General features: G+C 47.0%; 1 protein-coding gene across 2 annotated transcripts in view; it reads left to right on the top strand.

The window, feature by feature from the left end:
• The window catches only part of ZDHHC14 (zDHHC palmitoyltransferase 14), a 265,346-nt gene that overhangs the window by 137,200 nt on the left and 105,472 nt on the right, over nt 1-22,674 (top strand). For both annotated transcript variants that reach the window (XM_088023819.1, XM_088023820.1), the window contains exon 2: nt 19,562-19,722. In XM_088023819.1, the coding sequence (XP_087879945.1) occupies nt 19,562-19,722 (161 nt within the window). The remainder of the gene's footprint in view (nt 1-19,561; nt 19,723-22,674) is intronic.

Below are 22,674 nucleotides of genomic sequence, written 5' to 3'. Positions count from 1 at the left end.
CAACTGGGGGGGACCTGCCTCTAAGCTCACTCATGTACCCATTGCCAGAGGCCACCTTCGTGAGCCTTGCCATAGACCGTTGGGAGCCTCTCCACAGACCATTCACAGCATGACACCAGCCAGGCCTCCCTCCAAGAGAGCCGGCAAGAGAACAAGAGAAAGTGAGCAAGAGGGACGTTGCAATCTTTTTTGTGACCTAGTCTTGGAAGTGATAACCCATCACTTTTGTTGCCATTTCCCGGAAGTCTCTAAGGCTACCCTCCACTCCAGGTGGGTCTGATTACCAGGAGGCAGGGATCACTGGAGCCATCGGTGGCCCTGTGAAAGGACTTCTTTCCATGGTGTTTCAATTAAAATGATTTGGGGCATCAGACGGCATGACAATAGTGCTTCCTCTGATCCCACAAGTCTTCGGCGGCTGTGGGAGAAGAGCGTTCACTGCCAGCGAATCCCACAGAGCCAGTTACTGGTTTCAAGCTCCTTCCCCCCGCCGCCATACTTCTCTTTCACAGACTGCTCACTCACCCTCTCTTCCAGCGGCTTCCGATCACTTCTTGAGTTCCTCTCCGAGCTTTGAGGCCAAGCTTCTTCCCAACTCACTGGCCTCTGAAACAAACGCACAACTCTCATGGGCTTTAACTCTGGACCGCAGGGAGGCCACTGGACTCAACTAAAACAAGTGTGGAAAATTACCAGCAATGCACACAAGTGCAAGACTAGCTCTTGTAGGAGGAAAGGAATAATATTAAGGGAGTACCCAATATATACCCAGGGCTTTGCTGAAGGTCTTCCAAACAGGAACCCATCAGTTCTCAAGCCAACACTACAATGGGGCTGTCAGTATCTATAATTAACCATTGTTCCATCTCAAACAGGAGGAAACGAAGACTCAGCAAGAATAAGTAACTTCCTCGAGTTCATAGAGTAAGTGCCAGATTTAAGATCTGAAGCCACTTGTTCTGATTCCAGGGCCTAAGGATCTTCCCGCATACCATGGAACTTGTCACATGGCCCCCTGGACCCGCTCCTCGGATTCTGGGGTAGAAGTGAGTCAGGTTCTTGTCTTAGCGGTCAGTCTACTTGGTCTTGTCAGGTGAAGTTCTCAGACTCCAGTCAAGGCTAGGGATAAGATGGAACCCCTCCTCTGTCTCTTCCAGAACCTTCTTCACACTCTTGCATTTACCGTTGCCAATTTTCTTCTTCACACGGGAGGTATTTAGCATTTAGGCATCTCGCCCACCTTTGGCCTCATGAATGAGGAAGGAGCTTCACTACCTGTCCCCACTTTGGCACCAGCCTTCAATTGGCCCCCTTTCCTCCCCCCTACTTCAGAATATGTGAACTCATCTTCCACTAGACCAATGCAAATGCACCAAGTGTTGATTGGGAAAGCTGGTTCCACTCTTCAGAACTATGGGCAGAGCTGATAGCCAAATTATTTACCACCTGCTGGAGCAAGGACTTGGAGGCCTCTAACATGGGCAGACATTAGCTTGGTTTGCTGGCTCATGCAGAGGTCCATGGAGTGTGGGGAGAGGGGCTAGGGTGGTGAATGATGGCTGGGGAACACAGAGACACTTGGGCAGCTTCTTTAGCAGCACAGACGTGTACTTCTGTGTAGGTACATGGGTACATATCTCCCTTCCTAAAAGTAGTTTGAAATACTTTTGGGGTCACAAACCCCTTGAAGAACCCATGGATCTTCTCCTAGTAGACTGGGAAGCCCATACCCTCCAGATTAAGACATGGCCGAAGGTAAGGCTTAGCTTCGTCTGGACCACCTGAAGACAGGTTCCCATGGGCAGGGCTGGCTGCCTCAGAGCCCCAACCCCCTCCCAGACTTATGGCACCTCTTGTCTACTCTTAAGGAGAGGTTGACCTCTCATGGCGCCTCTTGTCTACTCTTAAGGAGAGGTTGACTTCTCATGGCGCCTCTTGTCTACTCTTAAGGAGAGGTTGACTTCTCATGGCGCCTCTTGTCTACTCTTAAGGAGAGGTTGACTTCTCATGGCGCCTCTTGTCTACTCTTAAGGAGAGGTTGACTTCTCATGGCACCTCTTGTCTACTCTTGAAGGAGAGGTTGACTTCTCATGGCGCCTCTTGTCTACTCTTAAGGAGAGGTTGACCTCTCATGGCGCCTCTTGTCTACTCTTAAGGAGAGGTTGACCTCTCATGGCGCCTCTTGTCTACTCTTGAAGGAGAGGTTGACCTCTCATGGCGCCTCTTGTCTACTCTTAAGGAGAGGTTGACCTCTCATGGCGCCTCTTGTCTACTCTTAAGGAGAGGTTGACCTCTCATGGCGCCTCTTGTCTACTCTTAAGGAGAGGTTGACCTCTCATGGCGCCTCTTGTCTACTCTTAAGGAGAGGTTGACCTCTCATGGCGCCTCTTGTCTACTCTTGAAGGAGAGGTTGACCTCTCATGGCGCCTCTTGTCTACTCTTAAGGAGAGGTTGACCTCTCATGGCGCCTCTTGTCTACTCTTAAGGAGAGGTTGACCTCTCATGGCGCCTCTTGTCTACTCTTAAGGAGAGGTTGACCTCTCATGGCGCCTCTTGTCTACTCTTAAGGAGAGGTTGACCTCTCATGGCGCCTCTTGTCTACTCTTAAGGAGAGGTTGACCTCTCATGGCGCCTCTTGTCTACTCTTAAGGAGAGGTTGACTTCTCATGGCGCCTCTTGTCTACTCTTAAGGAGAGGTTGACTTCTCAGCTTACTTGTAGAACAGCAGTGCTCGATACTCCTTGGTCCCGCTTACCCATTTTCCTAGGTTCCGACCCAGATGTCCTATCCAATAACCCTTCTCTTCGAAAAAGCATTTTTGCAAAGCTTGCTGTTACGGTCAGACAGCATTAAAATCCTGTCCTCGTGCTCAGGGCAGCACTGGGGACACATTCCACTGAGGGAAGAAGGGGAGGCAAAACCCAAACTGATGGAGACTTCTGCTTGAAAAAGTCTTCCTCAAGAACTGTCCAGTATGAGCATTATAGCCACAAGATTTTGTCAGGGAGCCCATAGGCCCAGCTAGAGCATTGAGGGCCAGCTCGGTGGACCTCTGCGTCTTGACATTGTAGAGTCTAACAAGTGCTTAAGACATGAAGTGGCTTTTCTTGGCAGTCATGTGACTGCCCTCTCAGGTAGTTGTCGCTGGAAATGTAAAAGATCATCCTCCCAACCTGGCAGTTCTTTGGACTTCATTAATCCTACTGACCGTTTAAACCAACTGGATGATGCCTGGCTCAAGCCCCAGATGAATGAGGACTCGGTCCTGTGGGAGATGCCTTCTGATCTTTCCCCCTGTCCGTTGTAACATTCTCCAGCTTCCCCCAGCTTTGCCATCTGCTCGGCAAAATTCAAGGAATGTGTGGCAGTGATTTAATTTATTGTGCTTTTCATGACAGTAACATCTTCCAAAAATTCCATCCGGATAGCCAGGCATGACTTCCTTTGCCTAAACCCCTGTTGTTGGGTCTCATTAAATACGCTTTTCCCCGATGTCGTCCCACCATATCCTGTAAGGTTATTTCCATGATTTTCCCTAGAACTTCTGAACAGTATTTGCCTTTTGACCTCCTCTTTTAAGAAATTAAGAGTCATGTTTGCCACTGGGCAGTCCTCAGGAACCCGTTCTATTTAAAAATGAACTGAGAAGATCTTATCTCAGAAGTGTGTGGCTTAAAAGAAAGAGACAGTATGAAAGTTTAGCCACAGAAGAATATACTTGGAAAAGCGCAAGTAGTTGAGTGGGGTGGTCGAGGCATTAATTGGTCAGCATGGTATTTTTCTATTTTTTTTTTCCAATGACTTCAAAGAGTTTCATAAAAAGGATATCACTGTACTCAGTAGTATCCAGTAAGATTACCCAGGCTTCTGGGTGTTACCTGGCACCTTCCACCTGTTCTCACCTGAGGTTCATTGTCTGGCCTGCTTGACAGGAGTCTAAATCAGAGAGGTAGATTCAGTCCCACTCTGGCTTCTCGGAAGCGGGGCCTTTGGACTTTCTGCACCCCACCCTGTTCTCAGGGGAAGCAAGTTACTCCTTGGGCATAGACTGGGAAGTGTCTCTTTTTTTCATAAATGAGAGTTTTGCTTTAGCACTGTACCCCTCAGAATCCCTCAGTACTGATGCAGGACTAACCCGTGCTGTTTGTGTGGCATAAGTACATTTAGAAATAGCAGGAGTGTCTTCACCCTTCAGTGTCAAAGCTTGTTTCACAGGGACTCTGGGGTTACAAGCACTCTTCTAGGTAGAAACTATGGAGCTGGTTACTTATCAAATGGAACTGAGAAGCAGAGCCCAAGAGCAGTGTTCTTGACCTTGGAGCACTAAGGTGTTCTCCCTCGCTAGTCTTCCCTGAAGCTCAGGGGGTGCCCTAAGCAGTTAAAGATCTGTGTGTCCCTGGAGGTGCCAAAACTGAAATGTGGCCTGCACCCCTTCCCTGTGTCCCACGCGTTAGGGGCTCTGGCTCTGTGCCCCCTGGCAGTGGTCATCTTTACCCCACGGGTCAGGGCTCCAGCCCGTGCTCAAAGCACAGGAACCTGGGCTTAGCTGTCTTTTTGGCAGGTCTGTGAATTGTTTCCTGTCCATCTGCTGGTGATCCGTCATTGAGAGGCGCCATCTCCCATGACTCCTGGGCCTCTCCCCAAACTGGGCAAGGCACCTGGGGGCAGAATCAAGTTTCAAGTTTTCTAGGCATTCTTAATTACATACAATGAGGGTAATTGAGATCATTATAAGAAGGTAAAAAGAAGTACAACTATTACTGTATTTTACTAAGAAAACATAGAGGGTGCAGATCAGAACTGGTAGTTGCTGGGGGGGGGTGAAATAGGTGAAGGGCATTACGAGGTACCATCTTCCAGTTATAAAATAAATAAGACATGGCAATGTAATATATAGTGTAGGGAATATAGTCAATAATATTGGAACAACTTTGGTGACAGATGGTAACTAGACTTATTGTAGTGATCATTTTGTAATCTATATAAATATCGAATCACTCTGTTTTACACCCGAAACCAATACAATATTGCATGTCAATTATTCTTTGATTTAAAAAAAAAAATTGTAGACCTCCTTGTGGTGTAATTGAGAGAATGTGCCATGGGCACATGGGCTTTGAAAACAGCCACATCTGATATGAATTCTCGTTCTGAAATTTACGGGCTGGATGTCTTCAGTCTAACCAGTGAACCTCTTACGACTTAGTTTCCTCATCTGTAAAATGGTCTCAATAATGCCAAGGTCATAGACTTTTTATAGAGAGTTCGTGAAATACGATATGTGAGACTGCTTGAAATGTAGGTTCTTGACCAAAAATTGTAACTTTCCGTCCTCTCCCTCCCCCTGTCTAGCTGCCGCTTCCTTTAAAAAACTGGGTGACCACATCTGTGTGCCTTCCCTTCTGTACCTGTCTGATCTGACCTCGCCTTCTAATGGGCTGGACAATTACGTGGTAGGAGTCCTCCCCACCATCAGGGAAGAGAAATGCCCTCACCATTTTTTTTAGTGCAAAAACACTTTATACAGTAGAATAATCAGAAGCATGGGCAGTGTTTGCGGGGGGGCAAAAGGAATCATCCGCTAATGAACACTAAGTGCTGCCCCTTTAGACAGGGGGAAAATTAATCAGCAGCCCCCAACAGCAACTCAGGATCCAGAAATTCTTGGTGAATTGCATTTTGTTCATTTTTCATTTCATTTTGTTTTTATTTCTACCAAATACGCGCTCCTGAAACTGTCCTTACCTGACGGCCTCCCACTTGGTGTCAAAAGGTTCATGGGCTTGGGTGCCTGGGTGGCTCAATCGTTAAGCGTCTGCCTTCTGCTCAGGTCATGATCCCAGGGTTCTGGGATCGAGTCCCACGTCGGGCTCCCTGCTCGGCGGGAAGCCTGCTTCTCCCTCTCCCACTCCCCCGGCTTGTGTTCCCTCTCTCGCTGTCTCTCTCTCTGTCAAGTGAATAAATAAAATCTTAAAAAAAAAAAAAAAAAAAAGGTTCATGGGCTTGTTAATTTGCTCACCTTGTTCTGTTCTTATTTCTCTCCTTTTGGGAAATAGAATTTTTTTTTCTTAAATACGTGTGTAGGCTTTTTCTTCTCTCCTCAAAAACACCGTATTTCCATTTTGTGTAAGTGTCATATACTCTTTTTCAAATAATGATGTCTCTGCTATTGAAAACAACATTGTTCTGTAAGTTCAGGAGAGAAGTAGCTCTGCCATCCAAGCTCACGTGCATCTCTGTCCCAACAATTGGCTCTTTCTCAACTGTATTTATCCTCCGTTATCTTACTTCTAAGACGTTTATCATGATGGGTATGTTAAAAACCAAATCTTCAACTCCTCCTCAGTCTTAGAGAAATATTATAAAGGAAATTTACTCGGTAATTCTTCACCTGCAAAAGGAAGCAGGTGGCCCTCCTTCTCCCCCAGGAATAGGAGAAAATTAACCAGGACGTCTGGGTGAGGAGAGCTTCAGCAGGGTAGGAGAGAGCTGTCAGCAGAAGTAGGGGATGCAGATTGAGAGAGGATCTGCTCATCTTCATGCACGGTTCCTTTAACTTTGAACTGCATGATGATCTTTGCTACACCTCGCCTTGCACCTCACCACCCACAGTGTGGACCTCGAGCTCTCGGGTCTGCTCTGATGATTCTATTAAAATCAATTCAGCAAATATTTGCAGAGTGCCTGCCCTGTGGCAGGAAGCATCTGGGGTGCTGGGGATAGAGGAGTGACTCAATAGCCTGCAAAGACCCCTTCCTGCTGGACTTGCCCTTGCAGGGGAGTCCAGTCCAGGTAGGTGTGAGAAGGCCCCATCTTCTTGCTTGGCAATCAACCATGGAAGGCCTGGACGCAGTGAATACAGCAAAGGGTTTTGTGGCTCTGTGTTCTTGCAGATGCCACTCCTCTGTGCTGGTCTAACTCTTGCTTAGCTGTCAATGCCTGCTCCAGAAAGCCTTCGCTGATTCCATCCAGGCCCTGGCCAACTGGTCTCCTTCAGCGTTCCCTCCATATACTCCGTACCCCTGTCACCAAACTTGCTGTTGTGTTTGTAGTTACCTGGTTTGGGGGTCTGTCTCTTCTATTAGAAGGTGAGCCCCTGGAGAGCAAGGATCTTGTCTTGATTTTCTTGTGTCCCTTGTGTGTGTTGGCATGTAGTACGTGCTCAGTAAAAGTGTGAGGAGCGATTGGATGAAGGAAGGAATGATGCTCAGTGGCATAGGACACCCACAGTATCCACAGTACTTGCTCTCCATCTGTAGAAGCTTCCCAAAACTCATGCGAAGGCCAAATGGCTCTGAGGTAGTCTTCATAACACCCAAGGCCACTTTCCCATAGCAGTAGCTTCTGGACGCTGGAAGGAAAGGACTTCGCCCAGTGTGGTGGGGCAGGGGGCGGGCACACTGCAGCACAGCCCTCAGTGATGTGTAAAGCTATGTTTGCTACTTTAACAAACCCGGGAGAGCAGACTTAGGCCCTGGGGGTGGGGTGGCCACAGACAACAACTAGCAGGAGGGAGGAGAGAACAGACCACATAAATGACAATTATATGCTGAGTGGTACCAGCAGCACCGCCCGCGGGCATCGTGGGGCCACATCCCAGCAGAGAGCCTGATGCCCCCCAGTGTCTTGGGACAGAAGAGACGGCCCATTGATGTTCACTGTGCAATCTAAAACAAGGCAGAGAATTTTCATCCCAGGAAAGGTTTTCCTGACTGTATAATGATTAAACTAATTTGTATTTAGTTAAAAATGTCTCTGCATTGAATAGTCCATTCAGCCATGATGCTCCTAGCAGAGCTGTCCGCCATTCGGGTTCAACTCCATGAACATGGCCAGTGTTTGGGAAGTTTAATTCTTGTAGCTTTTCGTCCCTTCTCATTCCAGAAGGCCTCCTTCCCCATCCTGCCATCCTTGGACACAGTCCCAACCCAAGGATAGGAAGAGGGACACAACCATGAGTCTGGGACCCCAGATCTCCAGAGGAATTGCTGGACCATGATGGTGCCCATGTCCTGGCACATGTGGACCTGCACCTCCAGCCTCATTCTCAGCTGTCTCTTGGGTTTGGTTTTGTTTTTCACTGTGACATAGGAACACCGGGGTGTAGTTGTCTTTGCTGTTAATATATAAATGTCCAGTTTAAGATAGAAAACCAAGAGGGTGCCTAGAGGAGAACTTTCTCCTGTCACACACCTGTGAGAAACTGCACAGACCAGAGACGTGAGATAACTCGGCTTTTGTATCTTTAAATAGATGATGCTCCATACCTCATATATGCCAACCTCATTAGAGGCACCTGCAGAAATCAGGGGCTTTAGCCCTTTGAGATTTTGATCTAACCTGGAATATGCAGTATTGTCAAGCATCTTCTTTATAGATAGTTGATTTTTTTGACAGCAGGGACAGATTTTCATATTTGACAATTCCTCCCCTGCTTTTTTCAGTTCAATGAGAATTTATGCGTTTATTTTTAATCATATATTTTCCACTGCAAAAATAAGCCATGTTTAATTAAGAAAATTTAGAAACTACCAAAAAGCACTAACACACAAAATCACCCTCCTATCTTTCACCATGGATAATGAACTAATGTTTTAGGGCACATTCTTTGAGTTGTGAATATAAATGTGCATCTGAAACAAAAATGGGATAATCTCGCATCTACTTTGTACCCTGTGTTTTTTAGATATCTAGTCAGTTCATTTGGCAGACATTTACTGAAGGCCTACTATGTGCTGGACTCCACTCTAGGCACTGGGGGTTACGTCTGTGAAGCAAGCAGGCAAAATTCCTTGTGCCTTTGAGTTTTTCTCTAACGGGAGAGTTTGACAGTGAAGAAATGAGTATGTACAGTACTTGGGCCAAACAGGGTTCAGTGATAGGAGGGAAATGGAGTCCAGAAAGGGCCAGGAGCACGGGGGTGTTGGCGGTAGGAGGGTTGGGAGTTTACCCAGTGCAGTCAGAGGAGGCTCCGCTGAGAAAGTGATATTTGAGCAAAGACTTGCTGGAGGCAGAGGAGCTTTATGGCTCCCTGCAGAATGCCTTCTAGACGGAGGGCACCGCATAGGCAAGCAGGACTGGCGGCTTCCAACCGCAATGGGGTGTGCGGAGGGAGCAGCGTGCAGAGGAAGGGCGTGGAAGGGGAGGTCAAAGGTAACGAGCCAGGTGGCTCGGTTGCCAGAGGGGCGACAGGATCTGACAGCTGTCACAGCCATGGCTCTTGCTGACGGGACAGAGTGTGCGGGGCGGGAGTGCAAGCCGCGGGCAGTCCGGAAGCTGTTGCTTGGGAGGGAGGGCGTCAGGACCAGACTGTCCCGCTCACCTCAGACCCCTCTGAGTAGAAAAGCAATTCACAAAAGTGTGAAGATGTGTTAGGAAGCCCTCACCAATTTATTTCGTTTGCATTTAAAAATATATATATATGCACAATAGTGATATATGATTTTCAAACTGCTGTCTAAATCAGTCTAAAATAGCTTTCTCTGTAAGTGGAAAATATAGGTTCTAAGTGATTAGAAAATGTTGTCTTTTTTTTTTTTTAAGATTTTATTTATTTATTTGATAGAGAGAGAGCACAAGCAGGGGGAGAGGGAGAAGCAGACTCCCCGCTGAACAGGGAGCCCGACGTGGGGCTGGATCCCACGACCCTGGGATCATGACCTGAGCCGAAGGCAAACTCTTAACTGACTGAGCCACCCGGGTGCCCCAGAGAGTATTGTCTCATTTGGCACATTTTTGCTTAATGAGTCATCTGAACATGAACATGTTGGTACCTTAGGCTGGATGAAATACAGAATTAGGAAGAGAGCAGAAGTTCTACTGAGAGTCTCCTGGACAGAGTTGCCCAAATGGAGTTGGAGTGGACACCCTGTCGCCTATGACACACTCGCATCCTGTGTAGGGCCAGGGCGGGGGCAGTCTCTCCTCCAGCCCCTCTCTCCAAGCCCCTGCGTCCCACCCCCACTCTCAGCATGTCCCAGGGCAGGGAGCTTCCTGCAGGGACCTCTCTGATCCTGCCATTTCTTCTGGTCCAGGGTGCATGGAAAGCATGGTGTTGGCATTACCATGGCCCGGTAGTTCAGCGGCCATCCTCCACCCGAAAATGACAGGTCATCTGAGTTAGGACTCTAACGGGAAAGCTGGGACGTATGGTCGCCATGCCTCAGTAATCACTTAGGTCATGAAAGAGCCAGTCTTTAGGGCAGAGGAATCCTGGCTTTCTTCCCTGCAGTTCGCACACTAGCCTGAAGCTTTTGGCTTCCTGGAATTTTAAATCAAATTCAAAATCACTCGGCAGAAACTTCGAAATGCCACCATTCTCCTGACAAGCTCTTGCACCTTCTCAACAGTGGATGGGTATGTTGGGCTGTTTACACTGTGCATTGAAACCTGTACTTTTAACTGCAGATTCCCAGGTTCTGTGCCTATAATTGGATGTCTCGGGGTGGTCTGGGAGGCCCCGAGGTTAGAATAATGACACTGATTTTGTCACAGAGGAGCTGCAGAGCCTTCAGGCAAGACGGTGCTATTTGGGGACATCCCTGCAGAGACCACACCCAGCTGGGAGGCTTGCAGAGGGAAGCCAGCAGGATTCCTTAGCGACTGTCCTGTCCTTGGTCGCTGAGCTTCACCTGCCTCCTAACCCCCAGAAAGTCTGGAAGCTACCGTTCTCGGATAAGAAAGCAGATGGGTGTAAAAATGAGCCTGCGGAGGCTCCGATGACACCAAGAGCCACCTTTGCAATTTACAAATATGTATGTGGAGTTCTCCCCTCACCCAGCCTTTCTCTCTGGCTTTGAGCTTTTCCTTCCAGTTTTCTCTTGTTATGGGTACCCCCTTTGTCCCTGGGTTCATTCATTTAAATTCCCTCCTTCCAGGGGCTCCTGGGTGGCTCAGTTGGTTAAGCATCTGCCTTTGGCTCAGGTCATGATTCCGGGGTCCTGAGATCAAGCCCACATGGGGCTCCAGGAGCCTGCTTCTCCCTCTCCTTTTTCCCCTCCCCCTGCTTATGCACTAACTTTCTCTCTCTCTCTCTCTCTCTCTCTCTCTGTCAAATAAATGAATAAAATCTTTTTTTTTTAATTCCCTCCTTCCAGACCATATTGGCAGATTCATCGTTATGTGCAATCAGCAAGAACGGGGCTTTTCAGACACTGGAGGTCTCTTACAGGGAAATGACAGTCTTAAGAGTTTTATGAAATCATCGTTTTTCCCCATTCTAGAGTTGTGAGCGGAAGTTATTTCTGAATCCACTTTTTTCTCTATTTGTCTCTAGGTAATGTGCTTGTCCTTGCCCTGTAGTGGTACATTTATTACTAAGTATGTGATTAAGGAACAAATCATACAATTAATGGTGTTTATGTCCCTGCCTATAAATGAAAAATACATTTATTTTACAGTGACTCATATGAAAAGGAAAAAGATCATTTTTACTACAACCCTTACAACCTCCATCCCTCACAAAGCTACTCTGTTATTATTTCAGACATGTGAGTCATTGGCTCAGATTATTTCATTTTATGATCATTTGCCCTAACTATCTATTACCGAAATGCATTGCAATCAAGATTCGGCAATGTAAAATAATAGGTTCACTTTGTGATTTCTGAGACATAGAAACATCTTTTGGTGGAATATAGCATCCCAGAGGCCAGGCTGCCTCCCCCCTCCTGTATGAACTTCCTCGCGTGCCTCGTTTCTCTGTAAAGAATAGTGAATCTGGTGTTTATGCATCCACACGTACAGGACAGAACACAAATATCAAACATAGTCTATGTTGTGTCAGGGGTCATGAGCTACAATTAACAGGATTGTTGTTCTGCATGTGCATCCATCTGCAGGCAAAAAATTAGAAGATGACTCAAATTGTTTTGATATGGGAAAAGATTCTCTACTTTTCATTCCAAAGGCCACCTGGTTTTAATGTCTCTGCCACATCTTATTAATGTTTTATTTTGTTTTGTTTTTCTTTTTAAGTAAAGCTAATCTTCCCCGCAAAGAATGTCCTGTGGAGAGGCAGAGAGACCTGGCTACCCCGTAATGAAATCCAGATTTCCTCTTTGAAATGTTTCAGAAATTAATGTGGCCCAAGGAGTTTTGTCCAAGGAATCAGTTGTATGTCACATTCTAACCTGTGAGCTGGTCTCTAAATATGAATGCAGAATTAATGACAGAATTGATTCTGGGATGTCAGTATCTGTTTGATGGTAAATAGTGTTGTCAGAATTAATGACAAAACACCCTGATTTCATAGGCTCAGGTAACATAGCACCCAGACAACAGCTCTACCCTTCATCAATAAACACCAAAACACAAGTCATTATTTCTGATAAAGATTTGAGAAGATTGCTGGTAGAAGTGAAAACATTCCTTGTAGGGGTGCCTGGGTGGCTCGGTTGAGCATCTGACTGACTTTTGATTTCGACTCAGGTCATGCTCTCAGGGTCATGGGATCAAGCCCTGCATCGGGCTCCACGCTGAGCATGGAGTTTGCTTGGTATTCTCTCTCCCTCTTCCTCTGCCCCTCCTTCTCTCTCTCTCTTTTAAAGATTTTATTCATTTATTTGAGAGAGAGAGAGACAGAGATAGCAACAGAGGGCACGACCAGGGAGGAGAAGGAGAAGCAGGCTCCCTGCTGAGCAGTGGGGCTCGATCTCGGGATCCTGGAATCGTGACCTGAGCCAAAGGCAGACGCTTAACTGACTGAGCCACCCAGGCGCCCCTCTCTCAGAAAGAAAGGAAGGGAGGGAGGGAGAGAGGGAGGGAGGGAGAGAGAACATCCCTTCTAACCTTTTGGCAATGCTACATTTTCTAATGTTTACCTAGAAGGACCTCTCTTTACCTCTGACATACAACGAGGTGACAGTCTCTGGTGGGTATTCAGTCACCACAAGCCAGAGCCTACCAGCCCCCACTGACGTGCACCGTGGGGAGGGGGGCCCGGGGACGGCTTTTCCTCAGGTTAGCATTTCTTTGGTCTGGTGCTAAATTAGCTCATTTCTTTCATGCTATGAAAATGCATGCTTTCGGATTCTTAGTTTTTTCCCCTCCTGTCACTTTCCCATTGAGCTTTATGAAGACTGAGATGCTCGTAGCCTGTTTTCCACAGGCCCTGGGTTGTATGTAGGTCACAATTCTTCGGATGGAGAGAGGACTCCATTTGGTGTTTATGTCTTTGGCAGTTGCACCATCATCTTGTATCATATCCAGGCCCTCGGGGGAAGGAGTCTTCCTCCTCACAGATGGCACTCGGAATTGGAGATCCCAGCCACAGTTGCTCAGAAATGTGGAGGAGCCATTTTCAAGTTGTCTGAGCTCGGGCTAAGAATTTTCTTTGCTGCTTGCAGCGCTTGGGCTACGAAGCCGTGCTGGTCGCTGTGGGTTGGCTGGGATTTCCAGTTAGTCTTGCCTCCCTCCTGAGGGAGGTCTAGCGATCCCTGTTGTGGGCAGGGTCTGCTGATTGCCTTGTCTTTACCAGAAGGACTGCAGATGTTCTCTGCTTTCTCTGAGCGGCAGTTGGAAGGTGCACTGATCTCATCGGGCGCTTAAGGGCATGAATTCTGCTGCTTCTTATAAAGAGTGTTGTCCAAGATTTCAGAGAGAAACTGCACACTGGACTCAGCGAACTGGGGAGAATCTATTCCTTCTCTTAGCCAGGGAAGTGTCCCGGACAATGTAGATCCTCAGCACCTGCTTGGAGGAAGTTACTTGTAACTCCCTTAAGCTTGTACCTAGCAAGCTTAGAAGACAGAGAAACGAGTTCTAGACACAGGATACATTGTTGAGGTGGAGAGTGTGGCTGATCTGATTTTCCTCCTCTTTTCCATGTTATTATAAAATTCAGTTGAATGAGGCCCATTCATTTAGTCACTCAGCAAGTATTTTCTTTTTTTTTTTCTTAACATATATTGCATTGTTTGTTTCAGAGGTACAGGTCTGTGATTCAACAGTCTTGCACAATTCACAGCACTCACCATAGCACATACCCTCCCCAGTGTCTACCACCCAACCACCCCATCCCTCCCACCCCCCACCACTCCAGCAACCCTCAGTTTGTTTCCTGAGATTAAGAATTCCTCATATCAGTGAGGTCATATGACACACGTCTTTTCTCTGATTACTTCACTCAGCATAACACCCTCCATTTCCATCCACGTCATTGCAAATGGCAAGCTCTCATTCCTTTTGATGACTGCATAATATTCCATTGCGTATATATACCACATCTTCTTTATCCATTCATCTGTCGATGGACATCTTGGCTCTTTCCACAGTTTGGCTATTGTTGACATTTCAGCAAGTATTTTCTAAACACCTGCCCTGTGTGAGGCATTGTGCTGGGTGTTGCGAAGGACACAACAGTGAGCGGGGCCAAGTCTCGCCCTCCAGGACCTCCAGTCCAGTTGGGTGCATGGGGTGTGTCCCAACAGCCACAAGTACCACGGAGAGGGGCAAGCAAAATAGTACGGAGGTTCAGAGGAAGAAGCCATCACTTCTGTGTGGGGGGGTGAGCCAAGATAAACTTTTCACAAAGTCGTTATAGGCTCTTGAACGTTGGGTCTGAGGGAATTCCAGACACCAGGGCTGGGTGAGCAAGTGCCTGTTGGGGAAGGCCGAGAGGTCATGGATGCCTGAGAAGGAACATGAACTTAACTTAGCAGGAAAAGGGGAGTCATTGCAGGCTTTGGGGCCGAGGTGCATGGCCTAGAGCTGGGAGCTTGTTTGGGAAAATTGAAGTGGGGGCCTGGCTGGCAGAGAGCTGGCCCCCAGGCGGGAGAAGCCCAGGGATACAGTGCTTGGGAGTTATTCCATGAGGTGCCTGCAGGAATGGAACGGGGCAAAGTGAGGTGGGAGGGTGGGCCTCGGGCAGGAGGAAGGCTGTCTCCTCTCTATTTAGGAAGAGGGAGGGACAATGCGGTGCCCACAGGGCAGTGCACTGAGGTTCCCATAGGGGCTTCTGAGGAACTCACAGACTCAGGGACAGAGAGCCAGGTTTAAATATCTGGTGGGCCTGGGGCGCCTGGATGGCTCAGTCGTTAAGCGTCTGCGTTCAGCTCAGGTCATGTTCCCAGGGTCCTGGGATCGAGCCCCACATCGGGCTCCCCGCTCTGCGGGAAGGCTGCTTCTCCCTCTCCCACTCCCCCTGCTTGTGTTTCCTCTCTCGCTGTGTCTCTCTCTGCCAAAAAAAAAAAAAAAATCTGGTGGGCCTAAAAGTGCAAAGCCACCTTGCAACAGCATTTCCCCGTCCCCCTTCCTGCCCCTTACCCCCTCGTCCTCTCTTCTCCAGCTGCCAGTGGCTAGAAACTGCACCAGACCAGCTGGGGAGGAGGTCTAACTCAAAACCAAGTCAGAAGTTTCCACCATTACCTGGGATTGCTACACTTCTCATTACTTAAACGAGACTGTTGGCCGCTTAAAGTGACCAAAGAACTTCCTGTCACCTTCTCCTCATGGCTGGAAAAGTCAGGGGACCTGCCTGAGTTTTTTACCCAGGAGCAGGGGCAAGACCAGAAAAAGTTGTATTTCAGATTCCCGCGGGGTTCGTCTGTGTTGGACAAGAAGCCCTGGCAGGTCACAGGCATGCACTTGTCAGCCGGACTCTTCCTGGTCCTCCTCTCCTGGACAGGGTCTGAACTAATCCACACTCAGCACAAATAACCTAAACCACAACGTACTGTCTGTGGGATGAGAATGTGCCGGGGGACAGAACATTCGAGTTTTAAAGACACTGCTCTCTGATTTTCGGTGTTACATGTTAGCAAACTAGGGCAGTGGGCATCCCTGGTGATGAGGAGGTGAGAAGAGGCAGGTGGAGGTGAGGGGTGCCTCTGGAGCTGTCAGCCTGGAGAAGCGGGTGGCCCTTAAAGATAACAGCCCCACATGCCATGCGCTTGGGACGAGAAACCGTTTAGGATGTGGCTTACTCATTAGCAAGATGCACCCTGTGGCACTTGGAGCAGGCCGACTTTGAGGTCAACCATGTAACCTTTCAGACCTAAAAGGGAAAGACAAATATGCCGTAACCTGAGGTCTACTAACCCACCTTCGCAGGGGGTTTCCAGCAACACTGAAGTAGCCTTCATCCTTGGAGAAGCCAAATGAAGCTAAATAGTTCATAGCTCACGACACCCACAGTGGATCCCATCCTACTGCCTGGTCTGTCCCGTCATATTGTCCAGCTCTGCCCTGGGTGCTGCTGCATCGTGACTCTTCCAGGTGTTTCCTTTCCAAACTCCTGAATAATGAGAAAGAGGAGAAAGCTTGGCCTGAAATTTAAATTCTGGGAAATCATCTTCTACATAATCATTTCCCCAACCATTTTATAAAATACATATACACAGACACATACACACATATATGGTCCACCTAGAGTAGATTCTTGTAGACTAAAAGAAATATTTTAGGGTTACTGATTCAAAGGACCCTGATATGTATAGCAGCATTATCAACAATAGCCAAATTATGGAAAGAGCCCAAATGTCCATCGACAGATGAATGGATGAAGAAGATGTGACATATATATATATACAGACATACACATACGTATAATGGAATATTACTCAGCCATCAGAAAGAATGAAATCTTGCCACTTGCAATGATATGGATGGAGCTAGAGGGTATTATGCTAAATGAAATAAGTCAGAGAAAGACAAATACTATATGATTTCGCTCATATGTGGGTGTTAAGAAACAAAACAGATGAACATAGGGGAAAGGGGAAGGGGGAAAAAAGAGAGAGGGAGGCAAAGCATACGAGACTCTTAGTGATAGGGAACAAACTGCAGGCTGCTGGAGGGAGGTGGGTGGGGGATGGGCTAGACGGGGGATGGGCGTTAAGGAGGGCACTTGTTGTGATGAGCCCTGGGTGTTGTATGTAAATGATGAATCACTGAATTCTACATCTGAAACCAGTTTTACCATATATGTTAACTAACTGGAATATATAAAAACTTGAAAAACATATTTTAAGGCTAATATAAATAGAGATCTGTTAGTACCACGGTCAATTTTATGCCTTTGATATGGGCTGTGTTTATTTCTGATTGTGGTACCCTAATACGTTTTCAAGACTTAATATGGTGGAGGTTGTTTTTTATATGACAGTAGTGTAGCAAAGATAATGTCATATTTTATGACACAAATACTTCTTAATGACCCTCTAGAGTTTGAGTTCCTTGCTCTTAAATCCAGGTTGATATTACAGTCAGAGATTTAATCAACAGACTTGCAGCAATTGATTTTTATTACCAGCTCTTCATAGAAGCTCCACATCACAGTCCAAATGTGCCAAACGTAACATAATAGACACGCCTGAGAGGCACCTAACCCCAGAGCCCCCTGCACCACACCACACCATGAGCTGGGATTCAACCCCATACGAACATTTGGGTTCCGAGTTTGATTCAGTAGTAAATGTGATTTTGATTGTCACTTTATATCAAGTCCCTGAGTGCAGCCATCTTTTAAAATCTTCTAATTGTCTAAATCTTGTTCCCTTTACAAATCCAGGATTAGACATTAAATGTCATTTGCCAGATTGTGGTGTCCCCAGTCTCTTAAATGTTTGTTTATTCAACTTGAAGCTTTTCACATTTTTTAGGAAAACTGGAAGCCCATTAAAGGGTATTAATTATGTTAGTATTTGCCAGAAAACACTCAAGGAAAGCAATGGTTTGTTTTTTTTTTTTTAATGCAGAGCAAAATCAGTTGGATTAAAAAAGTCCTTTCCACAATTTAACTGAATACTTTCACAAAGCAGATGTCTGTAGGTTAGACAGTCTTGTATTCCCTTTTTCCACAGCAAGTTCTTTATGTCTGCTGGCTCTCTTTGCCAAATTTACTTTCCTACAAGAAACTCTGAGGATGTTCAAAAAGGCTCTAAGTGTCTGGGAGTTTGGGCAGGGTCATAATGACGCAGAAATGACAATGAACAGTTGTTCATGATTCCCCATGAGTCCCATGAAGGGAAGTGACAACTGACAACCCAGGGAGTAAAGTGTGACATGATATCAGTGATGGTTGTTTTGTTCTGTTTTTGCGGGTGTGGGAGAGACAAAAGAGATGTTAGGTCATATATTTTTGTCTCTCTAAATCAGCTGATTCTCCTGGAGACCACAGACCTAGTCATGTTGGGGGTCCCTCCTCCACCTTCTTAAAGTTGTTGGAAATTCTCTGGGTTCCTTCAGAACAGAGAATTCAGAGAATTTGGTCTTCAGGTCACTGTAACCATCCCACAGAGACCTGTCCAATTCATCAGGCCTCTAGAAGACCAGACATTCTCACAGGCCTGATGCTGGCCTCAGCAAAGGGGATCATGCCCTGTGGTCCTCGAGACCTGGACTCTTGCCAAGATCCCCTTGTTTGATAGGATCAGTGACCTCACCACCTCCTCTGCAAACCCTGCACAGGAATGGGGTGCTGGTCCCTAACATGCTCAGGATGGAGCCCCCTGCTCACCTCCTTGTCTTGAGCAGATCTTTCCTCTCCAGCTCCCTCTCTTCGTTTTGTCTTGAGTATCTGCACGACTATCGCCCGATGGGGTGGACCATCTAGGAGGTGGTTTCCATTTCAGCTATGACAATTCTGTGATTCCATGTTGTGTTCCTTGATGTCCACTTTGTGACTGACTGTGGTGACAACAAACTGACCATGGTCATTGCAGATCCCAGCCCCACTCAGCTCCAGGCATCGAGCTAGTTCTCGCTCTGCTTCTCGCCACCTGCATGGAATCAAGGGGCCATGAGTGTGGGCCAGAGCGCGGTGCTTGAAGCTGCCCCAGAGCCCGATTGGTATAGACGTTAGTCCCCCTGACTCATCCCGGTCCTCGCTGCATGCCACCTCCCACGACCGAAGGACAGGGAGCAGGTTTCATAGAATTGAGTTGGGCCATGTTCTTCAGCTGGTAGCTCACATGCCTTCTGGAAAGCAGGAGTGTATCATATCCCAGCTGCCTAAATTCCCTTAAGCCTCTTCAGACACTGGCTTGCAAGTTCATTTCCATAGCTTATTAACCTCTTTTGGATAAAGTAGCTCCAAAAGATTGAAAAATGGTTTCTTGCCTTTGAAGGGTGAATTTGCGGTTCTCAGCTTTTTTATGCCATGAAGGTATTCGACTCAGGAAGGAGAGGCTGGGTCTGGTTAAGATGGCTCGAAGCTGGTGTCTTCTTTTATTATGCAGTTCCGGGGAAGGGCAGGAAGATCACACAGATTCACGAGCTGCATTGACTGCAGAGGGTCCAAGCTCTGCACATCCTATGTTGATTGCAGAGCACGGTGATTGTCATTTGCCTGCCAGTGTCTTTCCCGAGGAGCACCGTGGGAGCAGAGGGCCTGGGTTATTGAGGCTGGGAAGGGAGGGTTCAGTTGTCCTCAAGAGAGAACTACAGTCCTCCCCAAGTGTAAATGCTTAACATAGATGAATTTTTAATGGAAATCAATTTTTCCCCTCCAACAAGGCTTTTGGCTTCTTGGAAAATATAGACCGTTCACTGTTGATTACTGACATTATATTTCCTTTTCTCCTCCTCCCCCCGCACCCCCCCCATTCCAACCTGTTGGCAGCTGTCCGTACCTAGCAGTGAAAATCACCCCCGCCATCCCCGTGGTTGGTGGCATCCTCTTCTTCTTTGTGATGGGGACCCTGCTGCGCACCAGCTTCAGTGACCCGGGAGTCCTTCCGCGAGCCACGCCCGATGAAGCTGCCGACCTGGAGAGACAAATAGGTAACCCTGAAGGGCTGCCCTTCGCCTCGGGTCCCTTCCCACTGGGGCTCGGCCGCCGTGTGGGAAGCGGGCCAAGGTGCCCATGCAGGAGGGGCAGGCAGGGCACTGGACAGTGATGCGTAACCGGGGAGGTGTCCGGGAAGTCCTTGTTCCCTCGGCGGCAGGAGGGCCTGAGTAGGAGGTGGGATGTGAAGTGGTTGGAGGTAAGGCCAAGGGCCGGCGGTGCCACCAAATAGAGGTGCCACCATCACCACGCTCTGGGTCCTAATGTTTCTTTGAAATCCAAGCGCATCTGAGAAGGAGCCTCTGTCCTGAAAGACCCATCGTTGTAGGCGGCTGCTCTCTCTTCCCTTTATAATCATCGTACTTACTGCTGGTTTCCATGCCAGAAACCTGAGGAGGTTACATCTTCCCCTGCTGTCTTGGTTTATCCAGCCTAGGTCCCAGAAACTCCCTTTATTAAGGCAACAAAGATATATATTCGTGATATATATGGAGGTGAATAGCTTTCATTTTCCTTAGATATTGGAACCCTGTACTGAAATGTAAAAAGTTTACAGTGACCCATTTTAAACATATTAGAACAAATCCTAATCCCTCACAGGGCAAACTTTAAAAGTTCTATTTTTAGTTAAAAAGAGAGCTTTTTCTTGCTCTTGAAAGTTTTCACTTGCGAACATGTAGCTTTGCAGTGACACGATGATGATTGGACAAGCGTGGCAGAGGGGTTGTGGTGACTCTGTGTGAACGTAAAGCTTAGCTGTTCCGCCTACTCCGTGGGCTTCTCTTCCCAGCCTCACTCAGCCAAAAGGCCTCTGCTTTCCAGTGTCACGAGATAGGAGTGTGGGTCTTGAGAGGAAGCATGTGCTGTGGGCTGCCATCCCCAGGTACCAAAGCACGGCTCTGTCCTCTGGGCATCTGCCCCCATCCTTCATCCCAGCCATGCGGGAGAAGAGCAATAAAGGCGTTCATGATGGGAGTGTATGGTGGTGGTCTGCTTGCCGCAGCCTTCTTGTGTCCTGAGGCAGGCAGGCAGAGGAAGGAAGAATCAGCCGTGGAGAGACAGTCTGTCTCGTAGCCAGTGCGTCTTGGGATTTCAAGACATTAATTATATGTTAATTCATAATTTAAAGCCTTACATTTATAGCATGTGAATCATTTGTAAAGGCCATCCAGGGCTATCACGGAATTGATCATACCCAAGCACGTTTGGGAAGAACACTTTATTATTACAACCATTTTGCAAATAAGGAAACAGAGCCCCGAAGAGGTTAAATGGGAGAAAGTGGCAGAGCCAGAGCCCTGAACCAGCTCTCCTGGGTCTCAGCCTTTATTCTTTCCAGGGTGTCATGTCATGGGGAAGAGACAGGCCCAGTTTCCTTCAGAAACAGAACTGGGCCTATGGAAGCTGCATGGCCTGTACCCACATCACCTTAGCACACAGCTTAAAAATCTTCTACTCAAGTGGTGCATAGAGAACCCAGCTCTTTACACTGGCTTTGAAGCATTTTCCTTCTGCAATCCTATTTTCTATACCACCTCTTGGTTAGTGCAAGGAGCATCTGCAAAATCAGCAAGATTAGGAACCAGGGATGATAAAGAGTGCCATTGGAATTCTCTATTATAAATGCAGATTCTAAGAGGTACAGAGTTTCTGTTCATCCTTGTTAATATTGAGGAAGTTGAGTGATCCACTAAAGTGTTTTTTTTTTTTTTTTTTTTTTGGCTTTGAGTTGATAACCTAAGAGTGGTTTTTTCAACATGAGTACTTTTAAAACCAGCTCTGCCCCACGCCCCCAGAGACGCAGAATCTGTGAAAGTACTAGATGGGGTAAAGGAGGAAACCAAATCTTGTTTCAAATGAGGGAGAGTAGAGGGTCTTTAGAGATGGGACAGCGTGGCAGACGTGAGTTGCTGTGCACATCCCTTCCCCAAGAGGCAACAAGAAAACTGGACAAAGTAGTCACAGTCATTTCATGGCTCTAGAATTCATCTGAACTGCGGGGCAGTTATTCATGAAAATCTAGTGGACTTTGGGTTAGAATAGTGGGTGTCTATGACGGTCTCGCCTGGGGCTACTTCAATGCCCACCTGAATTCCAGAGGTGAGGCAATTCTACCTGGACAGGGCAGACTCTGAAAACCAGCAGCTTATCTGTCTGAGGAGCTAATTTGCTTTGGAGGGAAGTATGGGAAAAAGTCAGTAACTGAAACTTTCACCTTAAGAAACTAGAAAAAGGGCAAACTAAACTCAAAGCAAGCCATAGTAAGACCATATTAACAATGAGAGTGGAGGGATGCCTGGGTGGCTCAGTCAGTTAAGTATCTGCCCTCGGCTCAGATCATGATCCCCAGGGTCCTGGGATTGAACCCCTTGTCAGTCCTCAGCCGGGCTCCTTGCTGAGCAGGGAGCCCGCTTCTAACCTCTACCTGCTGCCCCCCCCGCCCCCGCTTGTGGGCTCTCTGTCTCTCTCTGACAAATAAATAAATAAAATCTTTAAAAGAAAAAAAAAAAGATGAGAATGGAAATCAATGAAATAGAATACAGAAAACAACAGAGAAAATTAGTGAGACCCAAAGTTAGTTCTTTTAGAAGATTAACAAAATTGACAAATCTTTGACTATATTATTTGCCACCCCTTCCAAAAAAAGACACAGAGAATATACAAATTACCAAAATCAGGAATGAAAGCAGGGCATCACCATTGACCCTAAGGTATTAAAAGGATTTTAACTTTATGCCACAAATTGGACAACTTAGATGAATGGACAAATTCTTAGCAGGCCATAGTTACCAAAAGAATGACTCAAAAAGAAATAGGAAAGCTGAAGAAACCCATAACAAATAAAGAAATTGGCTGTCCATATGTAGAAAGATGAATTTGAATCCTTACCTCACACCATACACACAATTTAATTCTAAATGGATTATAGACCTCAATTTAAGAGCTAA

The sequence above is a fragment of the Eumetopias jubatus genome, unplaced genomic scaffold, assembly GCF_037043125.1.
Source record: "Eumetopias jubatus isolate StellerSeaLion01/CBP00866 unplaced genomic scaffold, mEumJub1_p1.0 scaffold_6, whole genome shotgun sequence".
NCBI classification, from domain to species: Eukaryota; Metazoa; Chordata; class Mammalia; order Carnivora; family Otariidae; genus Eumetopias; species Eumetopias jubatus.
The sequence above is the reverse complement of the archived record's forward strand: the minus strand, read 5'-3'. Positions and strand labels throughout refer to the sequence as shown.